Below are 23,859 nucleotides of genomic sequence, written 5' to 3'. Positions count from 1 at the left end.
CTGCATTCAAAGTTACAAAAGGATACCTGGCTCAGCTGGCTCTTCCAATTAACTTTTGCATTTCATAATAAGTGGCGCCAACACAGCATGTAGTATTCTATGTGATTGTATACACTTCTAAAATAAACTGGTCATTAACACTAATATATACTGGTCCAGTAACACAAGTACACTATTTTAGCTATAACCACCAGACATTTAACATCCATGTAGTTTGCTGACTCTAGATAAATCGCTACAATTTACTACTATGGTTGGTTAGAAGAGTCACACACATTTGTGTACACATTAAGTTTTATTGTAACAAAACAACTTGTACACCGCTAAGTTTAAAACAGATGATTATTTCCCCCCCAGCGGAAAATAAAACTTTGATTAGATGTAAATTCCATGAGATAACAGGTTGTATTCCATGAAGCAGTGGGAGGCCCAAATTTACAAGCATTTTTTTTTTTTTACATTTTTGTTTTGTTTATTAAAAATGTAATTTCACATCTCATGGATGTCTGTAAAACAATAATAAAAAAAAAAAAAGATATAGTAATGGTGTCAAAATGCCCACCCTCCCCAGCACCCCAAGATATCCCTTTACCCTACCCCAGCATTGACCCCAAACATTACAGGTGATGGGAATAAGCTGGTATTTTCTGTTAACTTTTAACCACATAGGACATTATTTGCAGGGATCTACTCGCCAACTGAACAAAATTATAAAAACTATAGAGGGGTCTGCTAGCGCTAGGTCACTGCACCATGGCTTTTGTTCATTTATCACAACCTTTTTAACAGCAAGAAAATTATATATATAAATTGCTATTTAATTCTACTCAAGATGGCATGCCGAATCTATTTTTTTGTAAGTTTTTATTTTTCTTCAGATGAATTTGGGAATTGGGGTGGTACATACAATTCAAGGCAGGAATTTGCCATTGGTTTTTAGATGAGACAAAGAAACTTAACATGGCACAGACAGGAGTGAGGCTTCAGAATGAGACAGCGAAGCACAAAATAAAAATACAAAATCTTGCTCCCAAATATGGGTGGATAACCAAATTGGGTGAAAATAGGAAAGGGTATTGGTAGATGTCATTTTTCGGTTTAGTCATCTTCTCCTTCTTCGTCCTAAATAAAATAAAGGAAAAATCATCAACACCATAAAAACAAATCTCACTATTCAATATAGCCAATTAAGAGGAAATTAAGCAATTATCTAGGGCATACCTCCCCATCGTCTCCGTCATCCTCATCTTCTTCTCCATCATCTTCATCACCTTCCTCATCAATGTCCTCAAGACCTTCCTCGTCATCATCATCTTCACCTTCTGCCTCCTCATCATCCATGTCAGGAACCTGCCAATCAAATTAGCCAACATTTTAACTATAAATTCTTCATCTACACAGGAGACTTAATCTCCTGGGTGACATCCAGAGAAGGAATAATAAAGTTGCACAATGGACATAGAAGTCAAAGAGCTGGTAACAAGTCCTATCCAAAGTCAAGAGAACATCGATAACAGGGTGTGCTAGGCCTTGGAGACCAGTGTTGGAAAAAGTACCCAACTGTCATACTTGAGTAAAAGTAAAGATATCTTCATAAGAAATGACTCAAGTCACCCAGTAAAATACTACTTGAGTAAAAGCCTAAAAGTATTTGGTTTTAAATCTACCTAAGTATCAAAAGTAAATGTAATTGCTAAAATATACTTAAGTATGAATCTTTTCAAAATCTATATATTAAAACAAACCAGACAGCACGATTGTTGTTTTTAAAATGTACGGATAGCCAGGGGCACAGTCCAACCCTCACACATAATTTACAAACTAAGCATGTGTTTAGTGAGTCCGCCAGATCAGAGGCAGTAGGGATGACCAGGCATGTTTTCTTGATAAGTGTGTAAATTGGACCATTTTTCTGTCCTGCTAATAAGCATTGGGTGTCAGGGAAAATGTATGGAATAAAAAGTACATAACTTTTACTTCACTACATTCTTAAAGAAAATTATCAAAAATATAAAATAGTAAAGGAATGTACAGATACCACAACAACAAAAAACGACATAAGTAGTACTTTCAAGTATTTTTACACCACTGTTGGATACTTACCAGGTAGTACTGCAGGGGGTTTGGCCAGATGTCATCCTTGATGACCTCTCCCAGCTCATCTGCCCCAGCATCTGAATGATCAGTGAACCAGGTGAAGAAGCTCTCTGGCTCTTCATGCTGCCTCTTCTTGCCGGCTTTATTCTGCGTCTGGCTGGGGCGCTTTGTCAGGTCCTTCAGAGACGTCACAGGGGTAACAAACCAACTTAGGTATTTGTTGTGAAACTGTTAGATATTACTTGTTAGATATTGCTGCATTGATGGAACTAGAAGCACAAGCATTTCACTACATTCGCAATAATAACAACAACCAGGCATGAAAACCAAAATGATCTATATACACTGAAGTACAACATTCAGGTTAGGGCTGGGAATTTCCAGGGACTTCATGATACGATATGTATTTTGAAACTAAATTTATTGCGAATAAATACCGCGATATTATTGCGATTTGATGTTCCAAGCATATTGCTCACTAAAGAGGGAGCACGAATGAGAAAGTGAGTTTTGATCAGTCAGGGTAATAAGTGACAAAAACATGTTGGTTCACTATTTAAAAAGATGGAGAGCAAGCTAGCTATATGATTTAAAAACCCAGAGTTTTGGCGTAAGTACAGCCAGCTAACGCTACCCACAGTAGAATTATACATAGTTTTCACCTGAAATCAATACTTATGACAAAATGTATATTATCCTAAAATAATTTTGCTACATGCAACTGCAGAGATATTTCCCCCCCATATTCAGGTACGTAGTGTTAAAAAAGTCTGGTCAACATACTGGTTTAAGTGCCCTACTCGTTTCTGCCAAATGCTGTGCTTTTAAAGCAGCAATATGTAACTTTTTGGGCAACCAAACCAAATTCACATAGAAATGTGAGTTATTGATCTGTCATTCTCATTGAAAGCTAGTCTAAAAAGCCGTAGATATGTTCTATTTGAGCCATTTCTATGCTACCCATTCGTAAGTTTAGTTTTTACGTCTTACATTGTAGTTGTTTTTTTACACCAGCTGAAAATACAATGTTGGGTTACTGAATATATATTTCACATCATTTTAGATTGTATAATGATTCTCTACACATTACTTGTTTTGTCAAACTAAAATTATTTAGCAACCAGGAAATAGCAGAGCGATTTCTGCATATTGCACATTCAGAGAATCTCCAATATGTCCATGCATGTGAAAAGAGGTGATGTGAAATACCTTTCCTGATTTCCATTTGATTTCCGTTGACTTTGATGATGGGTCTCCACTCTCATTCAGGTGGAACTCTTTGGAAAGGACTTTGTTTTCAAAGTATGGGTTTTCATCAAAATACTAGAAGACAAAATAATTCAATTTAATTAAGCCAATAAATGACATATTGCTGCCATTAATGCAATATCCTATGAATGCAATATGATGGTAACCTTCACGTACAAAATCTATTCTGTAGCCTGACTTGATATCTTCAAACTCTGTAACCTCCACCCTAGTCAGATAGTGAAGTGCCTCCTCATCTTCCTCACCAAGAAGGGCAGAAACTGTAGGGGGAAGAATTAAAACAGTCAGAACATCTGAGCATTCTAGGTTCCAGTGGTAAAATCCTGTGAGAGCCTACTAAAGAAACTCACCTTGCGGATGGTTGACGAACGTTGTGACCCAGAAGTTGGGGATTTTGGCGATCAGTTCTGACCTCTTCTGAAAGAATGGCTGACGGAGTTTGTTGTATTTCTGTTCTACCTTCAATATCTCCTCACTCGCCTGCTCATTCAGTCTGTGGAGAAAAGATTGCATATCAGCGTTTTTCCTGGATCAAAAAGGGCCTAGGTGGTGTTTCTCTTCCCGAAAGTTGTGTATATAGATATTTTTTTAGCGTTTTACGTGAATTTCCTGAAATTAACAAAATTACTCTATGGAGACGAGAAATGTTTGCCGTTTTAACACAAATTTCCTGAAATTCTAAACACTGTGCCATGGAGCTGAGAGAATTGTGTAGTTTTAAAGCTAATGTAAACGGAATTGTACATGTTCTGCCATGTAGCTGAGCGAAGTCATTTTAAAAGATAATTTCCTGTAATTCTATGCATTTTGCCATGGCTAATGTTTTTGCTCAAACGTAACAAAATCAATACTGTTAAATGAATTATAGGTCCTTTCTCTTTTCTACATACTTTATATTTGGTTTCAGTCATTTAAGTTTACACCGAAAAAGTTTATTTAAAAATCGGCAAGGTGATTAATTAGGGGATTTTTGGACGCTGATCATGGCCGATTAAATTGCAATCCACAAGGGGACTGTGTGGCAGGCTGACCACCTGTTACGCGAGTGCAGCGTCAAAAGGACCTTGTGGCTGAAAGGAGCCACGGTAAGTTGCTAGCTAGCATTAAATGTATCATATAAAAAAAACAATAATTCTTCACATAATCACTAGTTAACCTAGTAATATCATCAACCATGTGTAGTTAACTAGCTTGTCCTGCGTTGCATATAATCAATGCGGTGCCTGTATCATCGAATCACAGCATACTTCAACTTCGCCACACAGGTGATGATTTAACAAAAGCACATTACCAAAAAAAGCACAATCTTTGGAAAATGTACCTAACCATAAACATCAATGCCTTTCTTAAAATCAATACACAGTAGTATATTTTTTAAAAACCTGCATATTAAGTTAAGAAATTCATGTTAGCAGGCAATATTAACTAGGGAAATTGTGTCACTGCTCTTGCTTTCAGCGCAAGCAGAGTCAGGGTATACGTGAAAATTTCTTCATAAAAAAGAAAGTAATTAATTTTCCAGAATTATGACATAACATTGAAAGTTCTGCAATGTAAAAGCAATATTTAGACTTAGGGTTGCCACCCGTTCGACAAAATACAAAACGGTTCCATATTTCACTGAAATAATAAAACGGTTTATTTTCTAAATGATAACGTTTCCGGATTTGACCATATTAATGACCTACAGCTTGTATTTCTGTGTGTTTATTATATTATAATTAAGTCTGATTTGATAGAGCAGTCCGACTGAGCGGTGGATGGCAGCAGCAAGCTCGTAAGCATTCATTCAAACAGCACTTTACTGCGTTTGCCAGCAGCTCTTAGCAATGCCTGAAGCACAGCGTTGTTTATGACTTCAAGCCTATCAACTCCTGAGATTAGGCTGGCAATACTAAAGTGCCTTAAGAACACCCAATAGACAAAGGTATATGAAATACAAATGGTAGAGAGAAACAGTCGACACGTCATAATTCCTATAACTACAACCTAAAACGTGTTAATTGGGAATATTGAACCACCAGCTTTCATATGTTCTCATGTTGTGAGCAAGGAACTTAAACGGTAGCTTTTTTACATGGCATATATTGCACTTTTACTTTCTTCTCCAACACGGAGAAGTCTTATTTAAACCAAATTGAACATGTTTCATTATTTATTGAGACTACATAGATTTTATTTATGTATTATATTAAGTTAAAATAAGTGTTCATTGTTCATTCAGTATTGTTGTAATTGTCATTATTACAAATATATACAATTCAGCCGAATAAATCGGTATCATCTTTTTTTGGGTCCTCCAATAATCGGTATCTGCGTTGAAAAAGGTCAACCGCTAATATATACCACATTGTTACACCTTTAAACACAAATGTGTTTAATACTGATACATATACACTAACTTGAGGGGCTTACCTGTCAATTTCATTTTGAACTTCATCAATGTGTTCAATAGCTTCCTGTTGCTCTTTTTCTGTAATGAGAAATGCAATAATGTCAGAAAATATTGTAGAGACTCTCGGTGCAGTGCATTGGTGATATACATCAACATTAAATAGTAACTACCAAGTTCCTGCACATTTACCTGCCAATAGTCAAAGATGTAGCTATATCCAACAAAGAAAGTTACGAGCTAATGTTCTTGTTTTGAAATTGACCCTGAACTCCCAAGCTTCACTCAGGTCCATGGATGGAAAAGCGTTGCAGGAGTGAGCTGGTAAACGATTTGTAGTCTGAATAAAGGGGTGCAAAATGGGCGAAAACATCCATCTTAATCAACAAATTGTTTTTGCCATGAATGACTTAAAGTGTTAGCAACACCTCTGCAACTAGCGATTTCAGAGCAGCTTGTTAACGGCGGTTCTTCCTGCTGGCTACAGCGAGGGCCGCGTGGTTTGAATGTGGGAGTCCGCACACTACACTCTGTGCCTCCTTTCCCCAACACTGACTTACAGCTAGCTAACTAACGTTAGCTGCATTGCATCGAAACTATGCACAAGTTATTTGTTTATAACTAACTCTGCATTGTTGAATCAACGCATGTAATGTTTCCAATGGCCTACTTCTCGAAAACAACGGCTCACTAACTATAAGTTAAGCTAGTTAGCCATGTTTCAAATAACACTTTCTCTGGCTAGTTTCATGGCGGATATGCACAACAACAAAGTAACGTTAAGGCCACGGTGGTTTCATTCAACATAGAATGCATGACTTCTCAATCAAAAATGCACTGTCTATTATACAAATGGTTGTACAATTGCTTTTACAGTACCAAGGACTAGACTTGCGAAATAAAATACTGAACAGGACATTCAGTGATTAAACAATTAGCTAGGTAACGTTAGCTAGCTATGAAATGTTGCTAACGTAGTTAGCTAACATGGCCTCCATCACCGGTCTAACGTAGTAGAACCTAGAACTACGCACTCACGGCAGACAATAGAGACTGCACCCAGAATCGGGCATATTCATATGGAAAAGCACAAGGACAACACATTACTGGCTGTGAACTCATTTGCATTCAAGTTGTACATTTCAATAGAACTAATAAAGAAAGTGAAAATGGCGGTTAACTGGAGGCCGCCATTCCTTACCGGAGGTCTCGTCCGCGCCGTCATAGTTTGAGTTCAGCTCCTTTTTACTCACTTTTGCCGCCGATGCCGACATGTTTTTCGAAGGCTGTGAATAACAGACTTCGGAAAAGAACACTGAATTCGTTATTTTCTGTTCTCTCCGAACAGGAGATGATTATTTCTACCTACGATTTCGGTGTGCCGTTACAACGTGTGCAGCCCTCCTCTACACAATAAAAAGCGAGTAAGCCAGACACCACGAAGCTCAAGGCAAGCCCACTCACGCGCTCCCTTTCACTACGAACGCGCCTCAGCAAATGGAACCAACCGGGCTCCGCCTCTCGAGGACAAGTCTACTTGCTTGATTCTAGTGTTGCTTTCTGATAGGCGAGGTCGCACACGGGCTGGCATATACTAAGGTGATTCGATTAATCTGGCCCGGGCAGGCGTGTTTTACACCGGGTGAAAGTTGATTGCATTCGTTTAGGAACCAGGCATCTAGTTCAAAGCCCAGGCGAGGACGGCTCAAAACAAAAGTGACGTAAAGAGTAGGATTCTGTTTCCACATGCAAAAGTGATTGCTTTTGATAACGCTTTATCTACCTTCCCAATGAAAACTAGTTTGAAAATGCAAACATATTTAATGTAAAATACATGTATGTTTCTGGACGATGCAACAAAAACTGCCTTGATGACAACATGACCGAGCGGTGCAGATTACTGTTCTATTTGAGAAAGCCACTCCCCCCTCACCGTTTTTGCCCGTTCAAGGCACGGGCCATAAACCGCTGCCCTGCAGGTCAGTATAATCGAATCCACCCACTAACAAAAAAAGGCGGGATTTTGTTGAAAAAAACATCAACATCTTTGTAACATTTTGTATGTATTTACATAATCATTTTTACACGATCACAGCTAACAGTTTCTTCTCTTTTAAATATATAGTTATTTACTTGCTGTATAGCATTTTCCCTCTCAACTCTACCCTGCTACAAAGGGAAGGTAGGCTACTGCTATTGCAGAAAAAATGTTTGTTATTTTCAGTTTTTTATTTATTTTTATTCACCTTTATTTAACAAGGTAGGCCAGTTGAGAACAAGTTCTCATTTACAACTGCGACCTGGCCAAGATAAAGCAAAGCAAAGCAGTGCAACAAAAACAACAACACAGAGTTACACAAAAACAAACACAGGCAATAACACAATATAAAAATCTATGTACAGTGTGTGCAAATGTAGAAGAGTAGGGAGGTAAGGCAATAAATAGGTGTAACAGTATAACTTTAAACCGTCCCCTCGCCCCGACACGGGCGCGAACCAGGGACCCTCTGCACACATCAACAACTGACACCCACGAAGCGTCGTTACCCATCGCTCCACAAAAGCCGCGGCCCTTGCAGAGCAAGGGGAAACCCTACTTCAGGTCTCAGAGCAAGTGACGTAACTGATTGAAATGCTACTAGCGCGTACCCGCTAACTAGCTAGCCATTTCACATCCGTTACATAGGCAATAGAGGCGAAATAATTACAAATTAGCATTAACACTGGAGTGATAGATGTGCAGATGATGATGATAGAGATACTGGGGTACAAAAGAGCAAGAGTATAAAAAACAATATGGGAATGAGGTAGTTGGGTGTGCTATTTACAGATTAGCTGTGTACAGGTACAGTGAGCGGTAAGCTGCTCTGACAGCTGATGCTTAAAGTTAGAGAGGGAGATATAAGACTCCAGCTTCAGTGATTTTTGCAATTCGTTCCAGTCATTGGCAGCAGAGAACTGGAAGGAGAGGCGGACAAAGGAAGTGTTGGCTTTGGGGATGACAAGTGAAATATACCTGCTGGAGCCCGTGCTACGGGTGGGTGTTGTTATGGTGACCAGGGAGCTAAGATAAGGTGGGGCTTTACCAAGCAAAGACTTATCGATGACCTGGAGCCAGTGGGTTTGGCCACGAATATGTAGTGAGGGACAGCCAACGAGAGCATATAGGTCGCAGTGGTGGGTAATGTATGGGGCTTTGGTGACAAAACGGACGGCACTGTGATAGACTGCATCCAGTTTGCTGAGTAGAGTGTTGGAGGCTATTTTGTAAATGACATCGCCGAAGTCAAGGATCGATAGGATAGTCAGTTTTACAAGGGCATGTTTGGCAGCATGAGTGAAAGAGGCCTTGTTGCGAAATAGGAAGCCGATTCTAGATTTAATTTTGGATTGGAGATGCGTAATGTGAGTCTGGAAGGAGAGTTTACAGTCTAACCAGACACCTAGGTATTTGTAGTTGTCCACATATTCTAAGTCAGAACTGTCCAGAGTAGTGATGCTAGTCAGGCGGGCGGGTGAGGGCAACATTCAGTTGAAGAGCATGCATTTAGTTTTACAAGCATTTAAAAGCAGTTGGAGGCCACGGAAGGAGTGTATGACATTGAAGCTTGCTTGGAGGTTTGTTAACACAGTGTCCAAAGAAGGGCCAGATGTGTACAGAATGGTGTCGTCTGCGTAGAGGTGGATCAGAGAATCACCAGCAGCAAGAGCGACATCATTGATATATACAGAGAAAAGAGTCGGCCCGAGAATTTAACCCTGTGGAACCCCCATAGAGACTGCCAGAGGTCTGGACAACAGTCCCTCCGGTTTGACATACTGAACTCTATCTGAGAAGTAGTTGGTGAACCAGACAAGGCAGTCATTTGAGAAACCAAGGCTATTGAGTCTGCTGATAAGAATGCGGTGATTGACAGAGTCGAAAGCCTTGGCCAGGTCGATGAAGATGCAGTACTGTCTTTTATCGATGGCGGTTATGATATCGTTTAGGACCTTAAGCGTGGCTGAGGTGCACCCATGACCAGCTTGGAAACCAGATTGCATAGTAGAGAAGGTACGGTGGGATTTAAAATGGTCGGTGATCTGTTTGTTAACTTGGCTTCCAAGATTTTAGAAAGGCAGGGCATGATGGATATAGGTCTATAACAGTTTGGGTCTAGAGTGTCTCCCCCTTTGGGGATCTCAGATGATACGAAAGAGAGGTTGAGGTTATTGCAACCCCTAGTAATAGGGGTTGCAATAATTTCAGCGGATAATTTTAGAAAGAGAGGGTCCAGATTGTCTAGCCCAGCTGATTTGGCCATGGTTGGGGTAGCCAGGTGGAAAGCATGGCCAGCCGTAGAAAAATGCTTATTGAAATGATTGATTATCGTAGATTTTTACGGTGGCGACAGTGTTTCCTAGCCTCAGTGCAGTGGGCAGCTGGGAGGAGGTGCTCTTATTCTCTATAGACTTTACAGTGTCCCAAAACTTTTTGGAATTAGTGCTACAGGATGCACATTTCTGTTTGAAAAAGCTAGCCTTGAAAATGCTAGCCCTAACTGACTGAGTATATTGGTTCCTGACTTCCCTGAAAAGTTGCATATCGCGGGGGCTATTCGATGCTAATGCAGAACGCCACAGGATGTTTTTGTGCTGGTCAAGGGCAGTCAAGTCTGGGGTGAACCAAGGGCTATGTCTGTTCTTAGTTTCTACATTTTTTGAATGGGGCATGCTTATTTAAGATGGCGAGGAAAGCACTTTTAAAGAGCAACCAGGCATCCTCTTCTGACTGGATGAGGTCAATATCCTTCCAGGATACCCGGGCCAGGTCAATTAGAAAGGCCTGCTCGCTGAAGTGTTTCAGGGAGCGTTTGACAGTGATGAGGGGTGGTTGTTTGACCGTGGACCCATCACGCATGCAGGCAATGAGGCAGTGATCACTGAGATCCTGGTTGAAGACAGCAGAGGTGTATTTAGAGGGCAAGTTGGTCAGGATGATATCTAAGAGGGTGCCAATGGTTACGGTTTTAGGGTTGTACCTGGTAGGTTCCTTAATAATTTGTGTGAGATTGAGGGCATCTAGATTAGATTGTAGGACGGCCGGGGTGTTAAGCATATCCCAGTTTAGGTCACCTAACAGTACGAACTCTGAAGATAGATGGGGGGCAATCAATTCACATATGGTGTCCAGGGCACAGCTGGAGGCTGAAGGGGGTCTATAACAAGCGGCAACGGTGAGAGACTTGTTTCTGGAAAGGTGGATTTTTAAAAGTAGAAGCTCGAATTGTTTGGGCACAGACCTGGATAGTATAACAGAACTGTGCAGGATATCCTGCAGTAGATTGCAACTCCGCCCCCTTTGGCAGTTCTATCCTGTCGGAAGATGTTATAGTTAGGGATGGAAATTTCAGGATTTTTGGTGGCCTTCGTAAGCCATGATTCAGACACGGCTAGGACATCAGGTTTGGCGGAGTGTGCTAAAGCAGTGAATAAAACAAACTTAGGGAGGAGGCTTCTAATGTTAACATGCATGAAACCAAGGCTTTTACGGTTGAGAGTGGTGCTGGGGGCTGCAGGGCCTGGGTTAACCTCTACATCACCAGAGGAACAGAGGAGGAGTAGGATAAGGGTACATCTAAAGGCTATAAGAACTGGTTGTCTAGTGCGTTCGGAACAGAAAGTAAAAGGAGCAGATTTCTGGGCACGGAAGAATAGATTCAAGGCATAATGTACAGACAAGGGTAGGGTAGGATGTGCGTACAGTGGAGGTAAACCTAGACATTGAGTGACGATGAGAGAGGTTTTGTCTCTAGCGGCACCAGTTAAGCCAGGTGAGGTCACCGCATGTGTGGAGGGTGGAACAAAAGGGCTATCTAAGGCATATTGGGCAGGGCTAGTGGCTCTACAGTGAAATAAGACAATAATCACTAACCAAAACAGCAATAGACAAGGTATATTGACATTAGGGAGAGACATGTGTAGCCGAAGTGATCATAGGGTCCAATGAGTAGCACTAGATGAGTCAGGGAGCCGATTCCGTAGTCGCTGCTACGCTAGGCGAGCTGGAGACACGGCGATTCTGACAGCTAGCGGGCCGGGGCTAGCAGATGGGCATCCAGCGACGTTACAATGGAAGAGCCTGTTGAAACCATCTTGGACGGTTACGTCGGCAGACCAGTCGTGATGGATCGGCGGGGCTCTGTGTCGGCAGTAAAGGGTCCAGGCCAATTGGCAAAAGACGTATTGTAGCCCAAGAATTGGCTGGTGGACCTCTTTGGCTAGCTCCACGCTAGCTCCAGACTAACTGGTGCTTGCTTCGGGACAGAGACGTTAGCCTGGAGTAGCTACTCGAATAGCAGCTAGCTAGCTGCTATGATCCGGTGTAAAGGTTCAGAGCTTGCGCTAGGAATCCGGAGATGTGGTAGAGAAAAACAGTCCGAAATGCTCTGGGTTGATATCGCGCTGTGCAGACTGGCAGGGATTGACCGGGTTGAGGCTGGCTGATGTCTGAGTTAATGGTGAGGACCGCTAGCAGTGGCTAACTGACTACTAGCTAGTCAGTTGGCTAGCTTCTGATGGGGGTTCCTGTTCTAAAGTATAAAAATAGCAGATCCGTACCACATTGGGTGAGGTTGGTTGCAGGAGAGTATATTCAATCCATAGATGGAAAGTGAGATTAAATACATACGAAATATATACGAAGAAGACAATATATACACGGGACAAGACAAAAACACACGTCCAACTGCTACGCCATCTTGGACTGAAAGCTTTAGTTTGTTCACACACACACACACACACACACACACACACACACACACACACACACACACACACACACACACACACACACACACACACACACACACACACACACACACACACACACACTTTGAATTAGAGGATGATGCATCTGGAATTTATACACTGATTGAGTAGGGATAAATTATGGAGATTGTACTCCTGTTAGAGAGACGGTGAGAGAGACAGTCCCTTTGTTTAGGATTCTTTAATATTGATTGGAGATTAACAATGTTTGCAATTCTGTGCCATGTCACTCAGCTTTGATTATTAAATTAACTGCTAATTTTTCCATACAAGAAGTGGTCTGACAATAATAAACATGAATACAATGGCATCAATACTAAGACAAGGCACATTCATTTAGCAATAACAAACAAGATATATAGCTCTCATCTGTTAAAACAATCCAATGACTGAAACGAAAATACAAGTAGCTAGCAACATCAGACTAACCAGCTAACAATGCCAAATAGCTTGCATAAAAATGAGATACATAATGCTGAAATAATGACACAAATATACTTAAACTAACGTTATTGACAACTTTGTCATTCAAACATATACCTTACTTACAGTTTTGTATTCACGCACAGTGATTAATAAATTGGTCAGAAAGGAAATTATGTCCAAATCGGAGATTTATGTTCACAGCAGTAGGTGGCGAGCTGCACTTGGTAATGACCTAAACACTCTGCCAGCTTGTGATAGCTTTGACGTCATCACTGAGTTCTTAAAAGAACAGGCTTTCTTACACAGCCGCCCCGAATGTCTGCTACAACATTGTAACCAGATAGAAAGTCTGTTCTAGGTGACCAGGTTCTTCTGCATTGTAATCGAGGATGGCTGGGAGCTGCACCAGCCGGGCCACTGGTCGTAGGTAAGTCTAACCCTTAACCTGGATAGCAGCAGTCCAAATACGTCCATCAGCTCCAGGGTAAGTTTGAGTCACCTTCCTGACAGACCAGAGAGCTCGAGGGAGCTGAGTGTTCATGATGAGAACCCACAGGGTTCACAGGAAGTTCGCTTCCATCCTTACCCCACCTCTGTCTTTCCTGTAGACTGGGCAAGTAATAGAGAATGAACTGGGACCAAATGTGATCGGCAAGGACTTGGCTATGCCTCCAGCGGCGTTTCACTAGGATGTTACTGGAGTCATACAAAACCTGAGGAAGAGATGCGTCATAGCGTCCCATGAGTAGGAGGCTCGATGTGACGGGATCTGGTTCCGCGACATCGGAGATGTTCCTTCAGGTGGGGGGGGCATCACTTTGAAGGGCTCTCGCAGTTCTCGGTCTCTTCCAACGAAGTTCATACCATTGTCCGAAAGAAGCTTAAAAGGCTTGCCTCGAAGTGCAATGAAGCGTCTTAGAGACATCAGGTAGGCCTTGGCATTCAGGCTCTCCAGGAGGTCCAGGTAGGTGCAGCGGCTGGTCATGCATTTGTAGACGATGCCCCATCAGTTTTCGTTGCGACGTCCGATTTTTATGTTGAATGGTCCGGAACAATCCACTCCGGGACAGTAGAAAGGTGGCTTGTACAGTCGCAGAAGAGCAGGAGGTAGGTCTGCCATTTGTATTTGTATTTATTATGGATCTCCATTAGCCAAGGCAGCAGCTATTCTTCCTGTGTTTTGCCAAGATTAAGGCAGTTATACAATTTTAAAAACATTACAATACATTCGTAACAAAATTCACAACACACTAAGTGGAACTTCAGGTTTTACACACTATCTTTGGCATTGCAAACAGGTGTGCTGAAACTCCCAGATGGCTTCCCTTCCCCGCAGAATCCAGTATCTATGATGCAGTTCCGCCAGAACCCTCTCTGGGCCGGGATGGAGGAGAGTCTTGTCGAACTCTTGAATGAGTAGCGGATGGAGGAGAGTCTTGTCGAAATCTTGAATGAGTAGCTTGGTCAGCGGATCCAAGACGATGGGGTGCATACCATCCATCTCCAGGTGCTCTGCTCTTCATAGTCTACCGTCAACTCTAAGGAGTCCTGAATCCTTATCATACTGGGGAGACAAGGGACCCAGATGACTGTTAGAAGACCGGTTTGACATGTTGGCCTTGACCTCTTCAGGAAACGATTCCATCTGAGCTTGCTTCAGGAGGAGGTTCTCTATGTAGTCTGCTGCTTCGCTGGAGAGTGGATTGGCCGTGCCGTGTAGGGATCTAGTTGTTGCCTTCATGAGGTCTTTCCATGTATCAAACTTGCTTATATCTGGGAGCTGAGGACTAGGACTGACAGACATGTCCGCAGAAGGCTGATTTCTTCAGTTCGCTGTCATCAGGCTCCGGGTAAGCAACAGACATTGAAGGCCACTGATCTGTTGGAGGAACTCAGGGCCTTGGTGCCATCGATCTGGTTGGGCCAGCTCTTTCAAGGCCTTGCCCCGAGTGACGTCATCAGCCAGGTTGTTCGCGATATCCATATACCTCCAGTTGGCTACATCCTTAAGGTTCTGAACCTCTGCAACACAGAGACATATCCTCTCTCTGATGCATAACAGAATATGTGGAGGTCTCTGGTCGACTTTATATTGTCAGCATATGGTGGTGTATAAGTTCTGGGGAGTTCCATCTGGACAAGGTCAGGAATGTCTTGTTCCCAGACAAGCCATCTGTCCAGCAGGCTCTGAGGTTGAATGGGGTCGTCCCAACCTACCCCTTCCTTCCACAGGTCCTGGATGAGTACCTTGGCTCAGGTTGTGAAAGGCCTAATGGGTCATATTGATGGGCGAGCATGCTGTAGATATTACTCATTGTAGGTTTTGAGCTCTCCGCAGTGCAGTGCTTGTATCCCAAGGAGTCTCTGAGGCAGTTCCAACGTAGCCCCAGGGTTGGTTCCTGGAGATCCGTGTTACTTTGGGAAAGCCACAGTTCGCTTCTTTCCTATCTTGCCTCGGGCAGTAGGTGCTCGATGACAGCTGGTACATTGCTAGCCCACTGGTGTATCTCAAAGCCTCCAGTATGGAGCCACTGCCGCAGTCCATTAACAATGTTTCTTGCTTCATCGGCAGAGGGTATGCTTCAAAGGCAGTTGTCCACGTAGAATGACTCCTCGGCGGGCTTCACAAGCTCTTGGTTGACTCCAATGTTGTCCTGAATGTGTCCTTGCAGAGCGTAGATGGCGCAACAGGGACTACAAGTCGTGCTGAATGGCAAGACCTGCCACTCATAGATGCTTAGTTCTTCAGTTCTATTCATGTTCCGAGGTGAGCTGGGGGTTCATGTTCCGAGGTGAGCCGGGGGATGTCTTTCTCTCTGTGAACGGGGCCGCACGGAGGGGTCAGGTGCGTTCGTATGTGTTGGATCCATATCTTCGGGTTGTTAACTCAATCCGGCTTGAAGAACCATGAATTAAAGGATGATGGCTCTGGAATTTTTACACTGATTGAGTAGTAAGTTATGGAGATTGTACTCTTATTAGAGAGACGGTGAGAGAGACAGTTCCTCAGTATGTGGACGATGGTTCTTTAATGTTTATTGGAGATTTACAATGTATGTTTTCTGATATGATCTGTGCTTGAAATCTGTGCTTTTTTTCTCATGCACCATTGACTCAGGAAGATGTGCCCTAGTGGGTGTCAATCCCCTGGACATTCGTGTGGCAGAGTTAAAACACTATGTCCAGAGAGAGACAGAGGTGGTGAAGGTGGCTAGGGATGTGGTGAAGGAGCTTGAGGAGCTGTCATCTCACGGCCAACTGGCCCTGGCTGAGGTGGGTAGCTTGGTTATATCTAGAAACACTTTAAAAAAAAATTTTTACTATTCTATTAGAAAACAGTACAAAATTAGTATAAATTCACAGGGACTAAGGAACCTTTCGTAAAATTAGTTTAAGATTGGAAAAACATCATCAGGTTATTGGTTTTTACATTGGAACATTTGTTTTTGTTTCTATGCTATGTGTGTTTGAGGAATTGCATACAGTATATCTCTACCAGACCCAATTCCATGTGTAAGATTTGTCTCAGAAGCTACATCTTCTGCGTCTTTCTCTGGAGTATCGCCTGAGGGAGTCCTCCCAGGAAGCTGTCCAGGAGCCTGTCACCAAAGAGGGGCTCCCTACAGGATCCCCTCCCCCTGGGGGACAATGACAAAGTTGTTTACTCTTCTCCCTTTCCTCCTCAACCTCCTCATCCTTACTTAAGCCGGCCTCCCTAACAGGTAACCACTCTCTTCAAACCTTACAGATATTTTATGTATGTTTATGGATCTGAGGTAAAAGCAGAATGATACTATTTATTTTATGGTCTGTTCTCCTGATAAATGTAACATTTTACAGGCACAATTGAGGTCAGGCTTCTGGGATGTGAGGACTTGCTGAAATCCTTGCCAGGATGAGGCCGAATAACCAGTGCATCTTCTGCTCCGGATAGCCCAACAGATTCCAAAGTTGACAGCCAACATGATCACACAGAAGACCTCTTCTGTAAGTTCCTGTATAAAGGACCTTAGCCCTACTCATCCTTAGTGCTATATTGAACATCCACTACCTCCTCCTCTCCTGCGGGGAGTGTACTGTGTATGGATGGTATTAAGTGCCCAGAGGGCTTGTGACTTCTTTGTTGAAGCTGTGGTTGTCGTGTTTGAATATCCCAAGTACTGTACCTGTAGAACCAGCTCTTCTACATGTTATTGTAGTCAAGTAAATAGAGAACAGTAATATCTGACTTTGTGTCTGGCAGTGGAGATGAGTGCAGTGTTGAAACTGGATAACAGAATGGTGGGTTGCACCCACTGCAAACCCCTGAACAAGCAGGCCTGGAGACAAAGCTTCAGCATCCAACTGGAGCAGGCAAGTAGTGTCAATAGAGTGGGTGATTGATATTCTCATTGAAGTGGAAAGGGTGACTAGTAGAGCTAGTTCTTATACAGAACACCAGGAGGAGCCATTGTACTGCCCCTACCTGGTTGTATGTGAACTCAAAGGAATGTGTTATACATAGTCTGAACATGTCTATATTGGTAAAAGGTCATATTAATTCTCAGTTGGGAGATTATAAATATATTTCATATTTGGACCCCCACAGTCTCGGGAGCTGGGGATTGGGCTCTTCTGGCAAAAATGGAGGGCGACGTATACAGTCAAGTACCTGCGCCTGGAAGAGTTCCTGGACAACCAACAACATTTTCTGTGTTTGTGCCTGGAGCCCCAGGGTACACTGTTCACTGAGGTGTGATTTGTTTATAGTTCCGAATATGAGATGGCATAGCCACAGTGCGGCTTATCAATCAGATATCCATATGTAACACACTACTTGTTATTTTTCTGGTGGCTTTGCAGATTAATTTAGTCAAACCTGTGATTGAGCGCCAACCCAATGAAAGGTGCATTTTCTCAAAAGAGAAAGTTACTCTGTCACCTGCCTTGGTCCTTTAGTCACAGATCGAATAGGCCTACTCCTGTTACTGTTGATGATAGGTACAGTATATTGGGTTGATGGATTGAACTCAGCGTTCTTTTCCCTCCACTCAGGGAAGAACTTCCTACGTGTTGCCCAGATGAACAGGAACTTTGCCACATGGGGCCATCTGATGATGAGTGTCCTGCCTCAATGCAGTTCCTTCACCACTTTGAGTCTGTTTACTTCCTCTGATGTTGTGGTCAACCCGCCACTTTCCACCAATAAGGCCACTCTCAACCCCCTTTCTGCCAGGGTGAGAGAAAGCACAGTGCTGCCCATGGAAACACAATACAGACAATGTGTGCATTAAGAACATCAATTGTAAAACAGGTATTGTGTGTTGTGTATTTATAAGAATATTTGGTTATGGGACTATATGTAATATCACTTTCACTGCATGATTTCCCTGACTATATACATGACCATCACTGTGTTTCTCTTGATCTGCAGTGACGTGCCGGTGATTAGGCTTAACATAAGTGAAGAGCAGTAATCTAAAACGTCTAGCACTGACCAGGGAAGATGCATCCCCAACATGATCTCAACAGCACAGAAAACACCACAAATTCCTACTCTGACAGAAAAAGTGGTGAACACCTTTACCAGCTCCACTAAACAGAAAACTGTGGCAGTCAAATGCCATTTTGGTAAAGTCATGTGCATAGAGTCCTTTAGAAGACTTTGATGAAATGTTATTCAAAGGAATGACTGGTTTTGTGGAAATTCTTACATAGGGACACTCAGTCAATCTTAAACCAATTGTTTATTGATTTAAGATTGTTTATTGTCAGTGCGCTGGAGAGGTTCCAACAAACTTAATGCACCATAGTGAATGTCTGTCAGGAGCTCTGCTGGGGCAGTCCCAGCGGTTGTCTTATATATGGCTATACACAGACAAGTCATATTTGCATAATTTAGCTTAATTAATTCATCATTACTGTTTTGTTTCATTCATGTGACATACCAATACTGGTTCATAACATGTGACAGACCAATACCTCACGAGGCTTCTTCTCTCTAAGCTGAGACCTTGAAACTGAGATATCTTTCGTTCTGAAAACAAGGTCTGGGTGTACTGCCAAATTGCAGCTACTGTTAGTAAGGATTTGTTCAGTCAGTCACTTGCATGAACACAAAAATTGGTTTATAGAAAAGCACAAACATAGAACATAGAAATTGGTAAATAGAAAAGCACAAGTATGACATTTCCATCACACTGGCCTTGGTGTCCATGGTTCTAGCTTTGTAGCATATCTGTCTGCCCCTTTTCAGTCCTCCATTGAAAACTACACAACAGAGAGAGCAAGGATGCAGATGAAAGATTTCAAATGTATCTCTGTCCTGGGAAGGGGACACTTTGGAAAGATCCAGTGTTTTTTGCCAACACAACATGATGTTAGAGTATTATATGATTTTGTAATAGCCCACTGCACCATGTACTCCAATATTCACCCTATCCAGGTACTTCTAGCTGACTTTAAGAAGACAGGAAAACTCTATGTCTTCAAAGCCTTGAAGAAGAGGGACATTGTGACCTATGATGAAGAAGACAGGTTAGTGTTCTTTAAGAATAGGAGACATAATGATACAGTATACCATACAATGGATAGGCTTGCTCACTTAACACACATACAGTAGTGATACCCACAGATAATAACTTATTTACAGTAAGAAATGCTCTCTCTGATGGCTTGACAGCCTTATGTGTGAGAGGAGGATCTTCGAGATAATCAACGCGTCGAGGCACCCTTTTCTGGTCAACCTCCACGGCTGCTTCCAGACCAGTGAGCATGTATGTTTTGTCATGGAGTACTCACCAGGGGGTGACCTCATGATCCATATCCATAATAACGCCTTCTCTGAGGTGCAAACCAGGTGAGTTGTACCTTACACACTTAACAGTGCACATTTGGATTGTCATGACTTCTCTTAGATTTTCTTGACTTTTCTTTAGGTTACAGGTTCTACTCAGCCTGTGTTTTGCTGGGTCTAGAGTTCCTGCATCTGAATAAGATAGTTTATCGGTAAGTCGTGTCTGAGTCAATTGACTCACGGGTGTTATAAACCAGCCCTAAATACAGCTATAGCTTGCATCTGCAGCTTATTTCAATTGGATGTGTTTTACACAGGAATTTGAAGTTGGACAACTTGCTGATAGACGCAGACGGATTTGTTAAAATCACAGACTTTGGACTTTGTAAAGAAGGTAAATTATGGTTTATCGTATCTCAGACAGAGTATGTGGGTATGTGTGGAAATGACATATTACAAACTGTATGTGTGTGTGTAGTTAAACACTTCTCTATCTGCTGTTGACCTGGCAGGGATGGGGCATGGCGACCGGAGGTCAACATTCTGTGGAACTCCAGAGTTCCTGGGCCCAGATTCACACAACCTTCTTCAGAAGAAATGTCTTCTTAACTGCCATTTTAGACTTATGAAGAAAGTTAAGCAAAGTTGCTATTCCTCATAAAGGTTGTTTTTGGAAATGTTCTTGCGCTATTTCTTATGTTTCTCCTTAAGCAAAAAGTTAAGAACAAATTGGATTATTTTAAATAAGGTTTTTGAATTTGTTCTTAATTCTAAGATAGCTGAACCCTTGTCTTAAACTCAGGGTAGTGAGAGAATACGCTCATGAAAGCAATTGAAAGCAATTCACTCACAAACTTCATCTGACAGTTTCAGTATTGATTATTTTAAACCCAATAATATGTTTTAGAACTAGTCTCTGAAGGAAATATGCTAACATGATTGCCATTGCTAGCTAGATAGCTAAATCAGTTGCCTAGCAACACACATCTTAAGAAGATTCGGAATAAGATATTTGAGAAGTTTGTAAGAAAATCATTGAATCTTAAGATATTGTTGAGGAATTGCACTTACGAACTATCTTATGAACTTCTTATTTTTTTTCTTAAGAAGCTTCTTAAGTAATTGCGTAAGAAGTGTTTTGTGAATTTGGGCCCTGGCGCCTGAGGTGCTTACTGAAGATAACTACACACGAATGCACTCCCTAAAACACAGACAGACTAAACAGTTTGTCACAAACAAGCAACACAAACATAGACATATGCATACAAACACACAATAACACACACACTTTACACATGTACACATGGATTTTGTGTTATAGATATGTGGTAGTAGAGTAGAGGTATGAGGGGGCACACTTAATATGTTGTGAAATCTGTTGTGAATGTATTGTAATGTTTTTAAAATGTATAACTGCCTTAATTTTGCTGGACCCCAGGAAGAGTAATGGGGATCCATAATAAATACAAATACAAATGAATAACCACAAATACACAGATATGTAATGTTATATAGTTTCAATGACTGGCCATAAAACAGAATAAAGCCTTCCCTCTATCAATCTTTTGCCAGTCTCCATTCCCAGGAGAAGATGAAGAGGAGGTGCTTGACAGCATAGTTAATGATGATGTTCATTATCCTGGATGCCTCTCTCCAGACTCCATCTCCATCACTCAAAAGGCAACCACCCTCCTTTCTCTTCTCATTTTGTATCTCATATTTGTATATATTTGGAAACCGTTCAGAATTTGTTTTGTTATGAAGATACCAGCGTTTGTTTTGAACCCTCACCCTGTCTGTACATGCAGCTTCTTGAGAGGAATACAGAGAAAAAACTGGGAGCCGGAGAGGGGGACGCAAATGAAGTGAAGGGCGAGCAATTTTTCAAGCTAGTTTAGTTCAAGTCATTTTCAATCAATGCTTTTAGATATACACTACTGTTCAAAATTGTTTATCATATCTCAGACAGAGCATCCCGGAGTTGCGTCTTCACTGTTGACGTTGAGGCTGGTGTTTTGCGGGTACTATTTAATGAAGCTGCCAGTTGAGGACTTGTGAGGCATCTGTTTCTCAAACTATACACTCTAATGTACTTGTTCTCTTGCTCAGTTGTGCACCAGGGCCTCCCACTCCTCTTTCTATTCTGGTTAGAGCCAGTTTGTGCTGTTCTGTGAAGGGAGTAGTACACAGCGCTGTACGAGATCTTCAGTTTCTTGGCAATTTCTCGCATGGAATAGCCTTCATTTCTCAGAACAAGAACAGACTGACGAGTTTCAGAAGAAAGTTCTTTGTTTCTGGCCATTCTGTAATCAAACCCACAAATGCTGATGCTCCAAATACGCAACTAGTCTAAAGAAGGCCACTTTTATTGCTTCTTTAATCAGGACAACAGTTTTCAGCTGTGCTAACATAATTGCAAAAGGGTTTTCTAATGATCAATTAGCCTTTTAAAATGATAAACTTCGATTAGCTAACACAACGTGCAATTGGAACACAAGAGTGATGATTGCTGATAATGGGCCTCTGTACGCCTATGTAGATATTCCATTAAAAATCAGCCGTTTCCAGCTACAATAGTCATTTACAACATTAACAATGTCTACACTGTATTCCTGATCAATTTGATGTTATTTTAATGGACAAAAAATGTGCTTTTCTTTCAATAACAAGGACATTTTTAAGTGACACCAAACTTTTGAACGGTAGTGTAGATGCATCAACCGTATCTTTGAGATGCTTGTGGGAGAATAAGTTATATTTTGTAACTTAACCCATATGTACCATATCTATTTTTCCTGACAAAAATCACGGAGTCTGTGGACGTCAGTAACTTTGATAGCGAGTTCACGACTCTCCAGCCAACCCTGGCACCTCCTCCCGTGTCCTGCAGCCTCTCCCCTGAGCAGCAGGATGCTTTCACAGACTGACTTCTCAGCTCTGCATGGATGAAGCAGTCAGAGACTGAGGGTTGCATCCAGGTCATGAAACGGTTGCATGAACAGTTTCCTAGCACAACCTTGACTGACATTAACTGAATGTATGACACCCTAATGGTACATAGATGAGGCAGACTGTCATCAAAGTCAACATCAACAAACCCAAATAAGCAGGATAAATGAATGCAACCCTGGTATTGTTGTGCCATGAATGAGTCTGACGTCCTGGTTCTATGACTGTTTCATTGTTTATAGTACCCAGTGAAATCCAAAAATGAACACTACTGTGTAATGCTCTTTTGAATGGATTTCACTCAAATAAAAATGGCTGCCATCTACAAAACATAAAGGAATTTGATGAGAGGTCTATGGGGACAGAATTTGGCATGCTTTGTGGCCTTTGCTTATTTTGCTATTATAATGGGGACCACTCTGTCCCCATCAGAAAGATACACGCTGCTGTTTCTATGCTTCACTGTGAGAGGCTTTGCCCACTGCCTGACTGAGCAAATGAAAAAGGCTGTTTATTCTTGTTACAATACGTCCTTTTCAAAAAATAAATTGCGTCTTTAGATGAAAAATGCCATGTTCTCATACAATGGCAAGAAAAAGTATGTGAACCCTTTGGAATTTGCTGGATTTCTGCATACATTTTACATACAATTTGATCTGATCTTCATCTAAGTCACAACAATAGACAAACACAGTCTGCTTAAACTAATAACACACAAACAATTATAATTTTTCATGTCTATATTGAATACATCATTTAAACATTCACAGTGTAGGTTGGAAAAAGTATGTGAACCCCTAGGCTAATGACTTCTCCAAAAGATAATTGGAGTCAGGAGTCAACTAACCTGGAGTCGAATCAATGAGACGAGATTGGAGATTTTGGTTAGAGCTGCCCCGCCCCATAAAAAACACTCATAAAATTTGAGTTTGCTATTCACAAGAAGCATTGCCTGATGTGAACCATGCCTCGAACAAAAGAGAACTCAGAAGATCTAAGATTAAGAATTGTTGCCTTGCATAAAGCTGGAAAGAGTTACAAAAGTATCTCTAAAAGTCAGTCCACGGTAAGACAAATTGCTATAAATGGAGAAATTTCAGCACTGTTGCTACTCTCCCTAGGACTGGCCGTCCTGCAAAGA

General features: G+C 41.7%; 2 protein-coding genes across 2 annotated transcripts; one reads left to right on the top strand and one right to left on the bottom strand.

Moving 5' to 3' along the window:
- Positions 1 to 282: 282 nt before the first annotated feature.
- Positions 283 to 7,259, bottom strand: LOC120063141 (protein SET-like). Its single transcript, XM_039013327.1, has 8 exons — positions 6,960 to 7,259; positions 5,782 to 5,839; positions 3,717 to 3,859; positions 3,523 to 3,626; positions 3,307 to 3,420; positions 2,104 to 2,274; positions 1,222 to 1,350; positions 283 to 1,122 (listed from the first exon to the last, which is right to left on the bottom strand). Exons 1-8 carry the CDS (start codon positions 7,030 to 7,032, stop codon positions 1,099 to 1,101), a joined length of 816 nt encoding a protein of 271 aa, XP_038869255.1. The 5' UTR covers positions 7,033 to 7,259; the 3' UTR covers positions 283 to 1,098.
- Positions 7,260 to 17,242: 9,983 nt separating this feature from the next.
- Positions 17,243 to 22,696, top strand: LOC120063582 (serine/threonine-protein kinase N2-like). The gene is made up of 11 exons (XM_039013930.1): positions 17,243 to 17,347; positions 17,583 to 17,709; positions 18,029 to 18,210; positions 19,230 to 19,320; positions 19,417 to 19,510; positions 19,656 to 19,832; positions 19,919 to 19,981; positions 20,087 to 20,163; positions 20,282 to 20,330; positions 20,922 to 20,993; positions 22,660 to 22,696. Exons 1-11 carry the CDS (start codon positions 17,243 to 17,245, stop codon positions 22,694 to 22,696), a joined length of 1,074 nt encoding a protein of 357 aa, XP_038869858.1.
- Positions 22,697 to 23,859: the final 1,163 nt, after the last annotated feature.

Source organism: Salvelinus namaycush, chromosome 18 (genome assembly GCF_016432855.1).
Source record: "Salvelinus namaycush isolate Seneca chromosome 18, SaNama_1.0, whole genome shotgun sequence".
NCBI lineage: Eukaryota > Metazoa > Chordata > Actinopteri > Salmoniformes > Salmonidae > Salvelinus > Salvelinus namaycush.
This window is presented reverse-complemented; position numbering and strand designations above follow the sequence as displayed.